We start from the raw sequence: 15,329 nt of genomic DNA, 5'->3' as shown, positions 1-15,329 counted from the left end.
CAGCTGATTCCACCGGTTCAATGGCGGGGAGTGGGTGTTGCTTTAAGAGCAGGGAGGGTGCACTTCTGCCACCCTCCGCTCTTCCCCTGCTGGTACTCCTTTTTTCTAAAGTCCATTGGGGCGGTAGCATACTTCCCTGTTGCCCCCATTTACTGGATACAGCCGGAAGTATCCGACACGCCTGCGCATGCCAGGCGTGGGAGCATGCATGTTGCGATGTCCGCGCACCCGTTCCTGGTACACACAGGCGCGTCAGAGACTTCCGGTTGTATCTGGTAAACGGCGTGGCAGGGAGGTACGCTGCCACCCCGAGGACTTCAGAAAAAAGGAGCGCCGGCAGTGGAAGGGAGGGGTAAGTGCACTTAAATCCCCCGCTCTTAAAGCAGCACCCCGCCGCCATCGAACCACCCCTGCCTGGTTCTGTTCACATCCCTACCCTCCAGCTGCCACTGGACTACAACTCCCATAATCCTCACCCACAGTGGCCAGTAATTGGGGGTGTTGTGGGACTTGTAGTCCAACATCTGCAGGAGGGCCAAAGTTGTGCAGCCCTGCACTAGTGGAAAATGTCGTCACACGCTGTGCAGCTTTGTACATGTCCTAGCAAAGGCCTTCTACTATCGGTTGTGGAACACTGTGGAACACTACCAGCCACATAAAGGGGCTAGTTTTTTCGCATCGTGCTGGTGCAACACTAGTTTGAATGAAGGCCAAAATATTTAAAGGCTATTTGTCCATACATCTGCATGTCACACTTTGGGAGGTGGGGGAAGGTGCAAGTGTGCAAGGCTACCTTTCAGCAATGCTTTGCTGTTCAAGAGCATTTTCTTTCTCTCAGGTTACTTTTAGGTATGCAGTTAACTTGATCAGAAGCTACTTGCAATTTGGTCTAGTCAGTTTCACTGTACTCCATTCCCTTGTAAGGTATTTGGGGAAGAGGCTGGATTAAGGAAAATAATCTTTTCTACAGCAAGGCTTTTTGCCTTCAGTGCTCTTTCCACCCTTTTTATGGCCGTATAGCTATCAGGTTTTGTCAAGGGTAGGCTCATGATAGTGTTAAAGAGGAAGTTGCTCAAATAGTTATCAAATAGCTATAGGAAGTTATCATAGGAAGTATAATAGGAAGTTATCAAATAGCTATCATCTATAGACTAACTTGTGATCAGTTTCTTTTTGTCAAGTTTGCAAATATGAACATTTGGAAGCAAGTAAATAATATAATTTGAAATGTTATATGTTTTAAATTATTCTAAAATTTCTTGGTTTGTTTTAATGTTGTCAACCGTCTAGAGACTTCGGTAGTGGGCAGTATACAATTATGTTAAATAAAGTTTTGGGATCTGGAAAGTGAATGATAATTCATTCTCGGTTGATTGTTGCCAGGGACACCTCTGGGTTATCCTTTCTCACTAGCTCCAAGGCAGGACAGATTTGATTGGTTGAAGAGATTTCGGCCACGCCTCCTTGGTGCTAGGAGGATAACCCCTCCCAGTTCTTTCTGTCCTCGCTCAGCTCCAGGCAGACGTGTTTTCCTCAGCTCAGTGTTTTCCTTCAGCGTTTGTTTCTCAGCTTCCGTATGGACACTCTACGCGCCATCACAGAGGCTCTGCATCATCTGGATCTTCTGGCGTCTGTGGATCTCAAAGAAGCATACCTACATATCCCGATCCACCAGGAAAGCAGAAGGTTCCTGCGATTCAAGTATGCAGGTCTTCATTATCAATACGTCGCTCTTCCTTTCAGCCTCTCCGCCACCCCCAGAGTCTTCACCAAGGTACTGGCGCCTCTGGTGGCTCTCCTGCGGCTCCAGGGGATCCGGCTCATGGCTTACCTTAACGATTTGTTTCTCCATTCGCGCTCCCTACCAGAGGCTCAGCGACACATCGCCTCGACACTATCAGAGCTAGAGCGCCATGGCTTTATAATCAACTCCGCCAAAAGTCAACTTACCCCGTCATGCCAGCTTCTCCATCTGGGGTTACTCATCAACACAGAACTAGACCGCTTATTCCTACCACAGGAACAGCTCACGACCTTGACAGGAGAGGTCCGGAAGGCACTTCAGTCTCCTTCTACCTGCCTTTTAGCCCTGGTGAGACTTCTTGGCCTGATGGTGGCCACCATAGAGGTAGTCCCGTGGGCCAGACTTCACTTCAGACCCCTCCAGTGGTTCCTTCTCCCGCACCAGCGCTCCATCACAAGGAGACGGAAGATGAGAGTGAAACTACCATCCTCCATCCGGACAGCCCTCTGTTGGTGGCTCTCCCCGGAACACCTCCTTCAGGGCAAAGAGTTTCTGGATGCTCCCAAAATCATTGTGACTACAGATGCCAGCGACAGGGGTTGGGGCGCCCATTGCCTCAACATGACGGCTCAAGGCATCTGGTCAGCTGCGGAACAGAACCACAGCATCGAGGGAGCTTCACGCCATCCAACTGGCTCTCCTTGCCTTCCATCCCACGATCCGGGGTCGTCATGTGCTCGTGAAAACGGACAACACCACCGCCAAGGCACACGTGAACCGCCAGGGGGGTACCCGTTCAGCTTCTCTTCACCAGGAGGTGGTCCTGCTACTCTCCTGGGCGGAGACGGAACTGAAATCCCTGACAGCCCACCATGTCAAAGGGGATCTAAACATCCTAGCGGACTGGCTGAGCAGGGAGGATGTGCAGCCAGGAGAGTGGTCACTTCACCCGGCTATCTTCCAGCAGATCGCACACAAGATGGGGACGCCGATAATCGACTTATTCGCCTCCCCACTGAACGCCCAGCTTCCCTCCTTCATGACAAGGTTCCCCTGCCAGACGGCGGTGGCTACGGACGCTCTTTCGGCGGATTGGCCCCCCGGTCTCCTATACGCCTACCCGCCAACTTCTCTGATCCCCAGGGTACTGAGAAGAATCCACCTGCTGAAGGCCCAAGTCATTCTGATAGCTCCCTTCTGGCCTCGGCGTCCCTGGTTTCTGGAGCTCCTCCATCTTTCCAGGCAACCCCCTTGGGAACTTGCGGTTCGTCCCGACCTGCTCTCCCAAGGACCAGTCCTCCACTCAGACCCAGGATGGTTAAGGCTTGCCGCATGGAGACTGAGCGGCGAGTCTTAAGACGTTTTGGTTACTCCAGCAAGGTCATTTCCACGATGCTGGCTTCCCGCAGGCCTTCCACCAACCGTATCTATCAATGCACCTGGAGGGCCTTCCTGAGGTGGTCATCCTGACACTCCATTCCCAAGGGCTCCGCTACCATACGTCACCTTCTCCTTTTTCTTCAGGAGGGCTTGGACAAAGGCCTCCACCCGAACACACTAAAACGACAAGCAGCATCCCTAGTTGGCCTCATTTCAGGTAATCAATCTTCTTCATGGCAAGCCTTTCCACACATACGACATTTTCTCCGGGGTGCAACCCTACTATCTCCCCTGACAGTTCACCATTTTCCATCATGGGATCTGCACGTCATGCTACAGGCTCTCCAGAAGCCCCCCTTCGAGCCACTGGCAAGCATTCCCCTCCGTATACTTTCATTTAAACTCGCCTTCCTGGTGGCAGTCACTTCAGCTCGAAGGGTCTCAGAGTTGAGGGCCCTGTCTGTCCACAAATCCCTTTGCGTCTTCTCCAAGGAAGCAGTGAGACTAATTCCTGATCCTTTTTTCAGACCAAAGGTGGCCTCAGTTTTTCATCAGTCCCAGGATGTCTTCCTTCCTTCTTTCTGTCCACATCCCACACATGAGAGGGAAAAACTCTGGCATAACCTGGACATTCAGCGCTGCCTTAAGAGATGTATCACTCACACAGCCTCATTCAGAAGTACGGACCAGATGTTCGTCTCCTTTCATCCGAGATCCATGGGCTCTGCCGTGTCAGCCCCCACGATTGCCAGATGGATCAGGGCGTGCATATCCATGGCGTACGAAACACAACGCCTCTCTCCTCCTTCAAGCATTTCGGCGCACTCCACGAGGGCGGCATCTACGTCCACGGCCTTTTCAACTAATGCTCCAGTCCAAGACATTTGCAGAGCCGCCACTTGGTCCTCACCGTCCACGTTTACCAGGCACTACAAGATCGAGTCGCATGCCGACATCCAGGCGGCCTTCGGTAGAAGGGTCCTCCAGCGGGTCCTCCCTCGTGAGTAGGCCTGAGCGCACCCGCCCCTGAGCGTTGGACAAGCTGTGGTATGTCCCAGAGGTGTCCCTGGCAACAGTCAACCGAGAATGGAGCATTGGTGTTCACTTACCGTGAAGGCTTCTTCTGGTTGATGTTGCCAGGGACACCTCATCCCACCCAGTTTGGCGCTCTCGGCCTCTCCCGAAGGGGGTTCCCTCTCGGGGTATTCTTTGTCTCTGGAATGCCCTGGTTTGCTCTCCAGCCTTGTACATAGTTCCAGTGTTTGTTTCCTTGTGTTATTTCCTTGTCCGGTCCTCCTGTGGTGCATGGCCTGGGTTCAGAGCTTATGTAAGTGCACAAATAGTATACAGATGGGTTGTCTCGAATCCTGATCTCATCATGCCTCATCATCTGGACCATTTTGTGGCTTTGCATCTTGTTGTTGTGGCACAACTGGCATGGTTACTTCAAAACCCACTGCATCAAGGTCCACTGCTACGCTGATGTAACACCTTTTGGTTGTAACATCAACTTCTATGCAGTGAGCTCCTCTACCCCTCTCTCCCTTCAAAACCCACTCCCATAATCCTCAATCCTTGTTGAAACAAAACCTGATTGCCTGTAATTGTAGTTGCATTTGCTCACACTCATCTGTTTTTCCTTGCTGTTGCCACCACCTCTTTTCCTGCTTCCCACAATCTAAATTTAGAATCTAACAAGGTACAACACAAAACTCATCGGAAGACTTATACTGTGGCAATACGTGCAGCAAAGAAGCAATTCTGTTCTGCACGAATTGCGTCTGCAAGTTCATGTCCAGCGGAGTCATTCAGAATTGTGAGAGGACTGACGCAGGTTTCCTCCTCTCTGAACTTGACTCTTGAGCCTTCATCATCCTGCCGTGTTGCTTTTAATAACTTTTTTGCAGATAAAATATCTCTCATTCGGGCTGACTTGGACTCTACCATTACTGCAGAGTCAATGGTAGGGGTGTCCAGTAACTCCTTAAAAAAAAAAAAAAATAGAATGGATCAGTTACCATTTGTGACTCCTAAGGATGTGAATAAGCTTCTTGGATGTGTTCAGACTACCACCTGTACTGGATCCATGCCCAACATCTATTTATCTATATATCTATATAATTCTCCCAGGTGTGCCTTGGAATGTGCGCCCCAGCGCCCAGTTGATTGGCTGGGCGGCGGATGGGCCTGATTAGCTGAGGCACACCCAGGAGAATTGGTTGCCGCAGCAGTGGCACGCCTGGCCGCAGAGACAGCAGCGGGCCCAGCCGCGGAGGCCAGGCCCAGGAGTGCGAGGGAGAAAGTAGGGGGAGGAGAGGCGGCTGGGTCTGGAAGTGGAGACTGGGGCAGAAGGTGGGGGGGAAGAGGTAACCGCCGGCCCCAAAGAGTGCACAGATGCTCTGTGCAGGGTCGGCTAGTGTCTTATATCATCTAGTAGGAAGGCTGTTAGAATTGGTCTAGTTGGCATCATAAATTCCTCACTAGGAGAGGGAAGGATGCCTCCATGTTTGAAGGAGGCAATTGTGAGACCTTTACTTAAGAAGCCTGCCCTAGAACTCTCAGTTATGGAGAATATTAGTTTGGTCTTCAACCTCCCTTGGTTGGGCAAGGTGATTGAGAGGGTGGTGGCTGGTCAATTCTAGGTAGTTTTGGAGGACACTTATTATCTAAACCCATTTAAAACTGGCTTTAGATTGGGATTGAGATGGCATTGATCAGCCTGAGGGATGATCTGTACCAAGGAATCAACAGAGGGAGTATGACTCTGTTGGTTCTTTTGGCTCTCCCTGCAGCTTTCAGTACCATCGACCATGGTATCCTTTTTAATTGTCCGAGGAATTTGGGAATAGGGGGTACTGCTTTGCAGTGGTTCAATTTCTATCTCTCGGGCAGATTTCAGATAGTGTCACTCGGGGATTGTTGCACTATGAAATGAGAGCTATTGTATGGTGTCCCTCAGGGCTCCATCCTATCCGCAATGCTTTTTAACATCTACATGACAAATAAATAAATAACATTGTATTGGGAGGAAAAGAGGGGTCTTTTTTTTACCGTGGAGATCTTTACCAAGTGGGCCTCACATGGTGCTCATGCTGCTTTTCATCTTCTGGCTCCTGAAAAGTCTGGTACAATTGTCCTATTTTTTGTTGGATTACTTCAAGGCAGATGGAACACTTCTATAGATGCACTGTATGAGAAGAACTGGCACTTAGGCTTTGCCCTACCCATGGATTATTTTGTGGCATCTGGTGAAAGCATTGCCTTTTCTGTGCTGCTGCATTGGCTTTAGAGTCACTGAGACGAAAAGGATTCCCATTCAGATTTAAGATGCTAATAATTCATTCTTCTCTCCTCCCTGCCCTCCGCCACCCCATTCTCTGAAAGGCTTGCCTCTGAAAAACTCACGGCAGTGTTCTCGGACTTCAAGCATGATAAAGTGAGTACGTAAACCTTATGTTGATAAATTGCATATGAGTCTATTCTTCTTGGAGTCCTGATTGTCTGCCTTCAGCCTGTTTTTATTTAGCTCCTCATGTTCTGAATTCAGTGCAAAAAACACTCTACATCTTCAGCGGCCTGTTCTTTCCTGCACTGAGGTGTCTGAGAACGGCCTTGCCCTCAAAATGCAAAAACAAGCCAAATAAAGTGCCCTACCATGATCCGCGGGTCTCCTGGCATCCAGCAATGCCCCCTAAAACGCCCAAAAGGTCCCCCAAAGTCATGGATTTTTTCCATTGTTAATTTTTTTCTTGATGAAATGAGCCACAAAATGGCTTCTGTAGACAAAATGGGGGCCGGAAATGACCTTTGTGGTAATTTCTGGCCTAGGAACCACAGATGCGTGGGTTTTAACCCTTTCATATCCGCGGATAAAGAGGTAGGGTGTCTATTTTACATCTGCAGATACGTGTAACCGCGAACAGCGGTTCCACATACAACAAAGTTTATCTGTACAAACTATAATAAGTGCACACATCTCATAATGCTGTTTCATTCAGGCAACCAAGCCTTACATTTCTTTGTTGCAATGTTTGCACTTCACACACACGCCTGCCTTACCCACAAGTACAGGAACTTCATTAAAATATTCCCATATGGGGTCTCTCTTATAGCCTGCTGCCATGATAGGTGTTTCCCTTCTACAATGGAGGATACACTCAGAAATTGTTTCCTCGGGATTGCACAAATATGTTCTGTTCACTTTTGTTTTCACTTTCTATTCCACTTCCCTGTCCCTTACATTTATATCCAGACTCCCGCCAGTCCCATCCTCCATTCATTCATTCATTCATTCATTGGCCTTCTTTAGCCTGATTCAGACATTATACTATATGTGTACAGATGGGTTTATGTGAATGATACTACCTGTGTTTATTTTAAAAGTGAACCTGGATACAAGCCCTCCAAATGCATTGTAGACATAGGAAGTATACTTATGTACCTGTGTCTAGCATAACATGTGAATGACTGTACCTGTGTACAGATCTCTGCCTGTGTACACTATACACTCATCGTATGAGTGTTGAAAGTAATGTTTGAATGTGTTTGCCCTCAGAGAGAATGGGGTGGGGGCAAGGGGTTGACTCTGTGTGCTGCATGTGTACCACCTGCACAACAGAATTGATCTATTTCTGTTATCTCTCATCCCTATTTATTTATTTGATTTTTATACTGCCCTTCCAAAATGGCTCAGGGTGGTTTACAATTAAAACAAACCATTAAACAGTAAAGAGCTAAAACATACATGTTGTTGTATAACAACAATTAACATTTTAAAACAACAATTAAACAATCACAGTAATTAAAAACCCTGAAACCGGGTTAAAATATTAAAAATGATTTTAAAACCCTGGAAAGCCAGGCCAAACAAATACGTTTTAAGGGTTCTCCCGAAGGCTAATAGAGAATTCCAATTACGGATTTCCGCAGGGAGCGCATTCCACAGCCCTGGAGCAGCTATAGAGAAGGCCTGCCTCTGAGTTACCACCAGATGAACTGGTGGTAACTGGAGACGAACCTCCTCAGATATTGTTGTTAATATGTTCATATAATATCATTAGAAAGTTATGATTAACACTCATGATGATATCTTTGACCTAGATTCTTTTAATGAATTTTTAAAATAAGATTAAAATCCAATTTAAAAACCTGATTAAATTTTTTTTAAATCTGATTTTTAAAAAAAAAAATTTATCGACCCTGTCTCAAACACACAAATGCCAAAATATCTAGACGCTATCTTGTTCTGGTGGCACTAGAACCATATCTTGAAATGTTTCTGGACACTGATAGTTGTCGCTGGATTGGACATGTGTTTTCAGTTCAGTTACAGTGGTTCTTGAGAACTTATATGTTCCAGAAAGGATGTAAAAATTTTGTTTAATTGGTTTTTCCCCAGTTGCTGGGCGGGGGGGGTGGGGGTGGGGATAACACACACACACACACACAAATTGGTAGCCCTCTGTGGGGAAGCATTTTGTGATCTGCCCATGTGTCCTCATGGACAAAGGATGTACACAAACTCATCTTGCATTCAAAATGGTTTATCTAGCCCTAAAAGATAGATTTTTGCATTCCAGATTTCAAGAGATGAAGCAGTTAATAAAATAAGGCTTGAAACAGAAGAACAGCTGAAAGGTAAGATCTTCTTAGTTTTATTTAGGTTATAAATATGCTAAAATAACGTACACATTTGTTTACAGTTCGACTGGTGGAGGCTGACCTAAAGTCTAATATGCAGATTTTTGGTTACCGATGCTATAATGGAATAATTCTCACTTCGGTAGCAAATCTGTGTCTGGGCTGTATCATTCTGGCGTGCAAGCAGGTGCTGTCATGACTGAATGTCCTACATACGAAAGCACTCCCCTGCACACAGAAAATCTAGCATGTTGAAAAGAAGGGTAGTTAGTGTGAAGTGAGTCTTTGTATTCAATCGCTGTACTACCTCAGCAAGAACAAGGCCATGAGTGTAGCTCTTCCGTGCTCTCAATGAAGGTGATAGAGTGGGATGTGCCCTCTTCTTCCCATCCTGTCCTTCAAAGACACTGAGGATACTCTTTGCTCACATTAGGCCCTCTGTGTAGACCTGATGAGTGTAAAAAAGCACATTTGGCCTAGCCCTTTATTATAGCAAGTGCTCAGTGCACCACAACTAGCAATCACTAAATTTCTAAGAACAGGGAAGACTAAAGATTTGACAAGTGCTCTGGAATGTCTTCTGAAGTAGCATGTTTTAACTTCTTTGTCATGCTGTTGAGAAAAGAACTCTGCTTCAGTTTCTGTTTCTGATCTGTTTATCTCTAGAAAGGTTTCCAGAGGCTGAGCCTTACGAATTCATTGAAGCATTTAATGTTGTTTCCAAGGAAAATTTTAGGAATCTTATTCTGAATGAATACAGAAGGTAAGTATGGGATTTAATGTTTTGACAGATAGATAGAATGTTAAGGACTGGAAAAGGCCAGAGACAGGAGCCTTGTTCAGGCATTATGCAAACTGGGGGTGCTGGATCCACATACAACATCCGCAAAGCATGCTTGAAAGCCCCACGGTGGCATGTGTGGGACACGAACAAACACATTCACACCATTTGTCACCCAAATAAATGCTGTACTTGTGGAGAGATCCTCCTTGTGATATATGTATGACTGCATTTATATCCACCTTTCCGGGAAATGGCTGACATTAGAATTCTAAAAGCAACCAATTACAAATAAAAACAGCAAGAATGGGACAAGGTGCAGCAGAAGAGAGTTAAATCAGCAAAGAACAGGGAGTGCTGGGCAAAATGGATGCATCTACCAGTCAAGCCAAAGGCCTGCCAGAACACCACCCAAAGATGTCAGGGAGTGGGCAAGGAGTTCCACAGTCTGTACCACAGCAACAGAGAAGGTCTTTTTCCACATTCCTGGCGACCGCACTTTAGATGGGGACAAGATGTGCAGATGGGACTCCGCAGATGATCAAATTGGATGGGCAGGTTCCTGTGGGAAAATAAGAACATTTAAAAATAGCTCTGCTGGATCAGGCCCATGGCCCATCTAGTCCAGCATCCTGTTTCACACAGTGGCCCACCAGATGCCACTGGAAGACTACAGGCAGAAGTTGAGGGCATGCCCTCTCTCCGGCTGTTACTCCCTGCAACTGGTACTCAGAGGCATCCTGCCTTTGAGGCTGGAGGTGGCCCACAGTCCTCCGACTAGTAACCGTTGATACACCTCTCCTCCATGAAGTTATCCAAACCCCTCTTAAGGCCATCCAGGTTGTTGGCTGTCTTGTGGCAGAGAATTCCACAAGTGGATTATGTGTTGTGTGAAAAAGTACCTCCGTTTGTTGGTCCTAAATTTCGTGGCAATCAGTTTCATGGGATGAGCTCTAGTTCTAGTGTTATGTGAGAGGGAGAAGAATGTCTCTCTATCCACTTTCTCCTCACCATGCATGATTTTATAGACCTCTATCATGTCTCCCCACAGTTGTCTTTTTTCTAAACTAAAAAGCTCCAGGTGTTGTAGCCTTGCCTTATAAGAAAGGAGCTCTAGGCCCCTGATCATCTTGGTTGCCCTCTTCTGCACCTTTTCCTGCTCTACAATGTCCTTTTTTAGATGTGGTGACCAGAATTGTACTCGGTACTTCCAGTGTGACTGCGATATAGTTTTGTGTAAGGGCATTAAAATCGTACTTTTATTTTCAATTCCCTTCCTAATGATCCCTAGCATGGAATTGGCCTTTTTTACAGCTGCCACACATTGAGTCGACAATTTTCAACAAGCTGTCCACCACGACCCCAAGATCCCTCTCCTGGTCAGTCACCGACAGCTCAGATCCCCTCAGCATACACTTGAAGTTGGGGTTTTTCGTCCCAATGTGCATCACTTTACACTTGCCAACATTGAACTGCATTTGCCACTTTGTCGCTCACTCCCCTAGTTTGGAAAGATTGGCCACACTGCTTACCCCTGCTTCTAGATCATTGATGAATAAATTAAAAAGCTCCGGTTCCAGTACAGATCCCTGGGAGACCCCACTTCTTACTTCCCTCCATTGTGAAATCTCTTCATTTATACCTACCTTCTGTTTCCTGTCCTTCAACCAGTTAGCAATCCACACATGTACTTGTACCCTTAGACCATGATTGCTACGTTTCCTCAAGAATCTTTGATGAGGAACTTTATTAAAAGCTTTTTGGAAGTCCAGGTAGACTATGTCAACTGGATCACCTTGAGCCACACACTTGTTGACACTCTCAAAGAACTCCCAAAAGGTTGGTGAGGCAAGATTTCCCTTTGCGGAAACCATGCTGGTTCTCCCCCAGTGGGGCCTGTTCTGTGTGTTTTACAATTTTATCCTTGAGAATGCTTTCCATCAATTTGCCTGGAACATATGTTAAGCTAACCGGCCTGTAATCTCCCGGATCACCCATGGATCCCTTTTTGAAAATTGGTGTTACATTGGCTACTCTCCAGTCCTCTGGCACAGAGCCTAATTGTAGGGATAAGTTATGTATTTTTGCAAGGAGGTTGTCAATTTCACATTTGAGTTCTTTGATGACTCTTGCGTGGATGCTTTCTGGCCCTGGCGATTTGCTAGTCTTCATTTTTCCCAGATTGTTTAGAACATCATCTCTTGTCACTTCTATCTGAAGTATTCTATTATCCTCCATCTCCAAAAAGCCTGCTTCAAGAACAGGTATATGCTCAGTATCCTCTGCCATGAAGACAGATGCAAAGAATTCATTTAGCTCCTCTGCAACCTCCATATCCTTCTTAATAATCCCATTCACTCCTCCATTGTCTTAACAGTCCAACCGCTTCCCTGGCAAGTCTCCTGCTTCTGATATATTTAAAGAAAATTTTATTCCCCTTGATGCTTTTAGCTAAATGTTCCTTTTTGCTGCCCTTATTGTCACCTTGCATTTCTTTTGCCAGAGTTTGTGTTCCTTTCTGTTCTCTTCATTTGGGCAGGCCTTCTAATTTCGGAAGGGAGTCTTCTCCTTTATGTCTTCCTTTACATGATAGCCATGCTGGCATCCTCCTGGGCTTAGTGGTACCTTTCTTCCTTTTTGGTATACATTTTTGTATACCTTTTTGGTTTACTTTTTGGGAGGATGAGCATTATGCATATGTATCCTTTAGTGAGAGAGCCTGTGCTCCATGTCAGCTAGATGATGCCAATCCCTGCCTGACTACATTCTTTGTATGATACATTCAAATAAAAGCCTACATGCATAATGCCCAGTGGCCTCGTCGGCCCAATCCATGCTATCTGTATCCTGTACACGGTTCCTGCTTAACTGGGTGAAGAGGCACCTTGTAAACTGGTTGCTCTCTTATATTTAGCAGGGGAGAGAGCAACTTTCCTAGTCTAGAGTCCCTGCCAATGACTGTTGCTGCTGTTGTGTGAGTTGAGAGGGAGGGAGGGAGGAAACCTTTCCCTTCCTTTTTGCTATGTAAACTGCTCTGAGAACACTTTTCAGTGTATAAGTATTTATAATATCTATCTATTTTGTGGTTGCATAAATCAGGCCTGTGTGCAGTAGGGTCCTTATCTGAATATGGCACCCAATGTGCATAGATGAGGCAGAGACAAGACAGAATGGTAATGATGGGACTGCTCCTTCACCTGTAGACTCTTTCTCAAGGGTAACGCCTTCACCAGAGTCCCATTATTCAAGTCAAAGATGCCACATCTTGGGGATGGGTCCATAGTTCAGTGGAAGATCATCTGCTTTGCTTGCAGTAGGTCTCCAGTTCAGTCCCTGGTGTCTCCAGCCAGGGCTGGGAAAGACGCCTGTCTGAAATTGCAGAGAGCTGCTGCCAGTCAGAGTACACAGTTCTGAGCTACGTGGACCAAGGGTCCTAGCTAGTAGAAGACCGCTTCCTGTCTAAAAACATGTATGGGGTTGAGGTGAACAAAGACTTTGGAATATGTTCTCCCCTGTGACACTGTGTTTATGGACTTTACTCCCATAGATGTGATGGTCGAGACCTAACTTCACTTAGAGATATCAGCTGTGAAGTGGATATGTTCAAAACGCTTCATGGATCTGCACTGTTCCAGAGAGGTCAAACACAGGTACTAACTCTCCCCCCCCCCCCACCCACTTTTTTTTAACAGAAGACATCAGTGCAGAAGTATTCCAAAAGCTTACGTTATGATATTTCTATACTTTTTTTTAAAGTAGTTTCTAGCCCACCCTATCCATCAAGGTGACTAGTAGTGTTTTTACATAGGTTATATAGCAGGGCTTCTCAACGTGTGGGTCCCCAGATGTTATTGGACTTCAGCTCCCATAATCCCCAGCCCCAGTGGCCTTTGGTTGGGAATTATGGGAGTTGAAGTCTAATTACATCTGGGGACCCACAGGTTGAGAAGCCCTGTTATATAGGAAGCCGCCTGATACAAAGTCAGGCAATTGGTCTGTCTAGCTATGTAGTGCCTACTCTGGCAGGCAGTGGCTCTCCCGGGTTTCAGACAGGAGGCTTTCCCAACCCTACCTGGGGATGCTGCCAGGGATTGAACCTGGGAGCTTCTGCATGCAGAGCAGGAGCTCTTCCACTGAGCTATCATCCTTCCTCTGAGGGCTATATACATGCTTAGTGCATAGCAAAAGTTCAATTCAGGTTCAGTTCTCACAATCTCTAGTTAGAAAGATCTCTCATGACCTTGAAGATCCTCTGCCAGTCACAGTAGATTGTACCAGGCAAGAATGACCAATGTTCTGACTCAGCATAACAAAGAGGTACAGTATATGTTTCTAAATATATACTGTTTGTGTATATATATAAAACAGGGCACAGTGCAATCAGAATGAAGCTCCTTTAAGTCCCTGTTTATTTCCAGGGGAGAGATTTAAGCATTAATCGTTCCACTGCCTGCCTCAGAGGGAGAGGTAAGATAGCAAGGGGCCCCTCTTAATTTTTTTTTCCTGTCCCTTTTCCCTTCAGCAGTGTATCTATTAAATTGTAAGCCATTGTTTTAACTGTGGACCTCCATGAGTATGTTGACAGAAGGGCAACATATAAATAGCTCCACCCTAAGCATTCGTGTGAATAAAAATAGGTTGCTTTTGACTTTGACGGCCCTGAAAGCTACAAAGGCAGAAGGGAAAATAAACACAGCCTGACAACTGGAGGACGGAGCGGGGAGAAATGTTATGAATGCCAGCAAGGGGTGTGAGGGCTTAACACAAATAACTAGCCTGCTGGCCAGAATCTGGGGTTTATGTGCTTGGTGCAGTAGACTGACAGGGAGCAACTCTGCTCCCTTGAGGCCAAGACAGAGGACCTAGAGAAACTGATGTGGGCGAGACCTGCAGATTTGGTGTGCAGAGGTCCTGCTCCCAAGCAGATCGCTCCGGTGCTGTAGTGGAGAATGAGAGCATGGAATTGAGGAAGAAGGAAATGTTTTCTTAGGAGGGATCAGTTTGTTGGGAGTTGAACTGATAGCCTCTTGCACTGAGTCTAGGCCTCGGGGGTTGCAAGATCAGGATCAGTGTCTAGGAACACAGATTTGCAGTCATGACAAGTCTGTCAAAGTGAAGCCCTGCTGAGAGATGTTTGGTGTACATGGTTAATGGAGAAACGCAGCCTTCTTGGATGATTGTTGTAAGACAGGAAGAGGCAACTGTAGTGATAGTAAGGCTTTAGGGGAAGCCTAGGTCTCACTTAGAGCAACTGCTAGGAGGGTGTAAGGCGGAAAGCCCTGGAAAATCAAAACAGAAGGACCAATCCAGAGGACTGGGTGGGATCTACACAGGCAGCCAACAGCAGCAAAAGAGAAAGCTTTGTTCTTTGTTTAGTCTGTCCCAAGAGTTTAGTCTGTCTTTGAGAAAACACAAGCTGAGAAGCTGCTGGGGAATTGGAAGGCTGGAAACAGCAGGAAGGCCCCTGCCAGTGAGTAGTAGAAGAATAGGGACCAGTCCAGTTAGACTCGTGTGGGAAGTTATTTTCCTTTATTGTTTTGCACTGCATCTGAGTTGCCTGGTTAGTGAAACACACACACACTCATGCACAATCTGCTTTATGAAGACACGATTGTTCTTTTAATGTAATAATAAACCCTTGTTGGTGAAGTGTGCTGCTCTTCATTTTGGGTCTGCCTTAGTCACACACCTCTGGAGGCCTAGAAATGCTCAGCCCTTTTAGGGAGGGTTTTGCAATCCCCACCCCTGGGAGTCTTATCTGGAGAGTGGGTTTTCCCAAATCAA

The 15,329-nt window shown here is 46.3% G+C and overlaps 1 protein-coding gene across 2 annotated transcripts in view; it reads left to right on the top strand.

Moving 5' to 3' along the window:
* The window catches only part of PNPT1 (polyribonucleotide nucleotidyltransferase 1), a 58,359-nt gene that overhangs the window by 12,980 nt on the left and 30,050 nt on the right, over positions 1-15,329 (top strand). For both annotated transcript variants that reach the window (XM_053246382.1, XM_053246391.1), the window contains exons 10-13: positions 6,509-6,560; positions 8,704-8,761; positions 9,431-9,527; positions 13,093-13,195. In XM_053246382.1, the coding sequence (XP_053102357.1) occupies positions 6,509-6,560; positions 8,704-8,761; positions 9,431-9,527; positions 13,093-13,195 (310 nt within the window). The remainder of the gene's footprint in view (positions 1-6,508; positions 6,561-8,703; positions 8,762-9,430; positions 9,528-13,092; positions 13,196-15,329) is intronic.

This window comes from Hemicordylus capensis, chromosome 1 (genome assembly GCF_027244095.1).
Source record: "Hemicordylus capensis ecotype Gifberg chromosome 1, rHemCap1.1.pri, whole genome shotgun sequence".
Classification (NCBI taxonomy): domain Eukaryota; kingdom Metazoa; phylum Chordata; class Lepidosauria; order Squamata; family Cordylidae; genus Hemicordylus; species Hemicordylus capensis.
The sequence above is the reverse complement of the archived record's forward strand: the minus strand, read 5'-3'. Positions and strand labels throughout refer to the sequence as shown.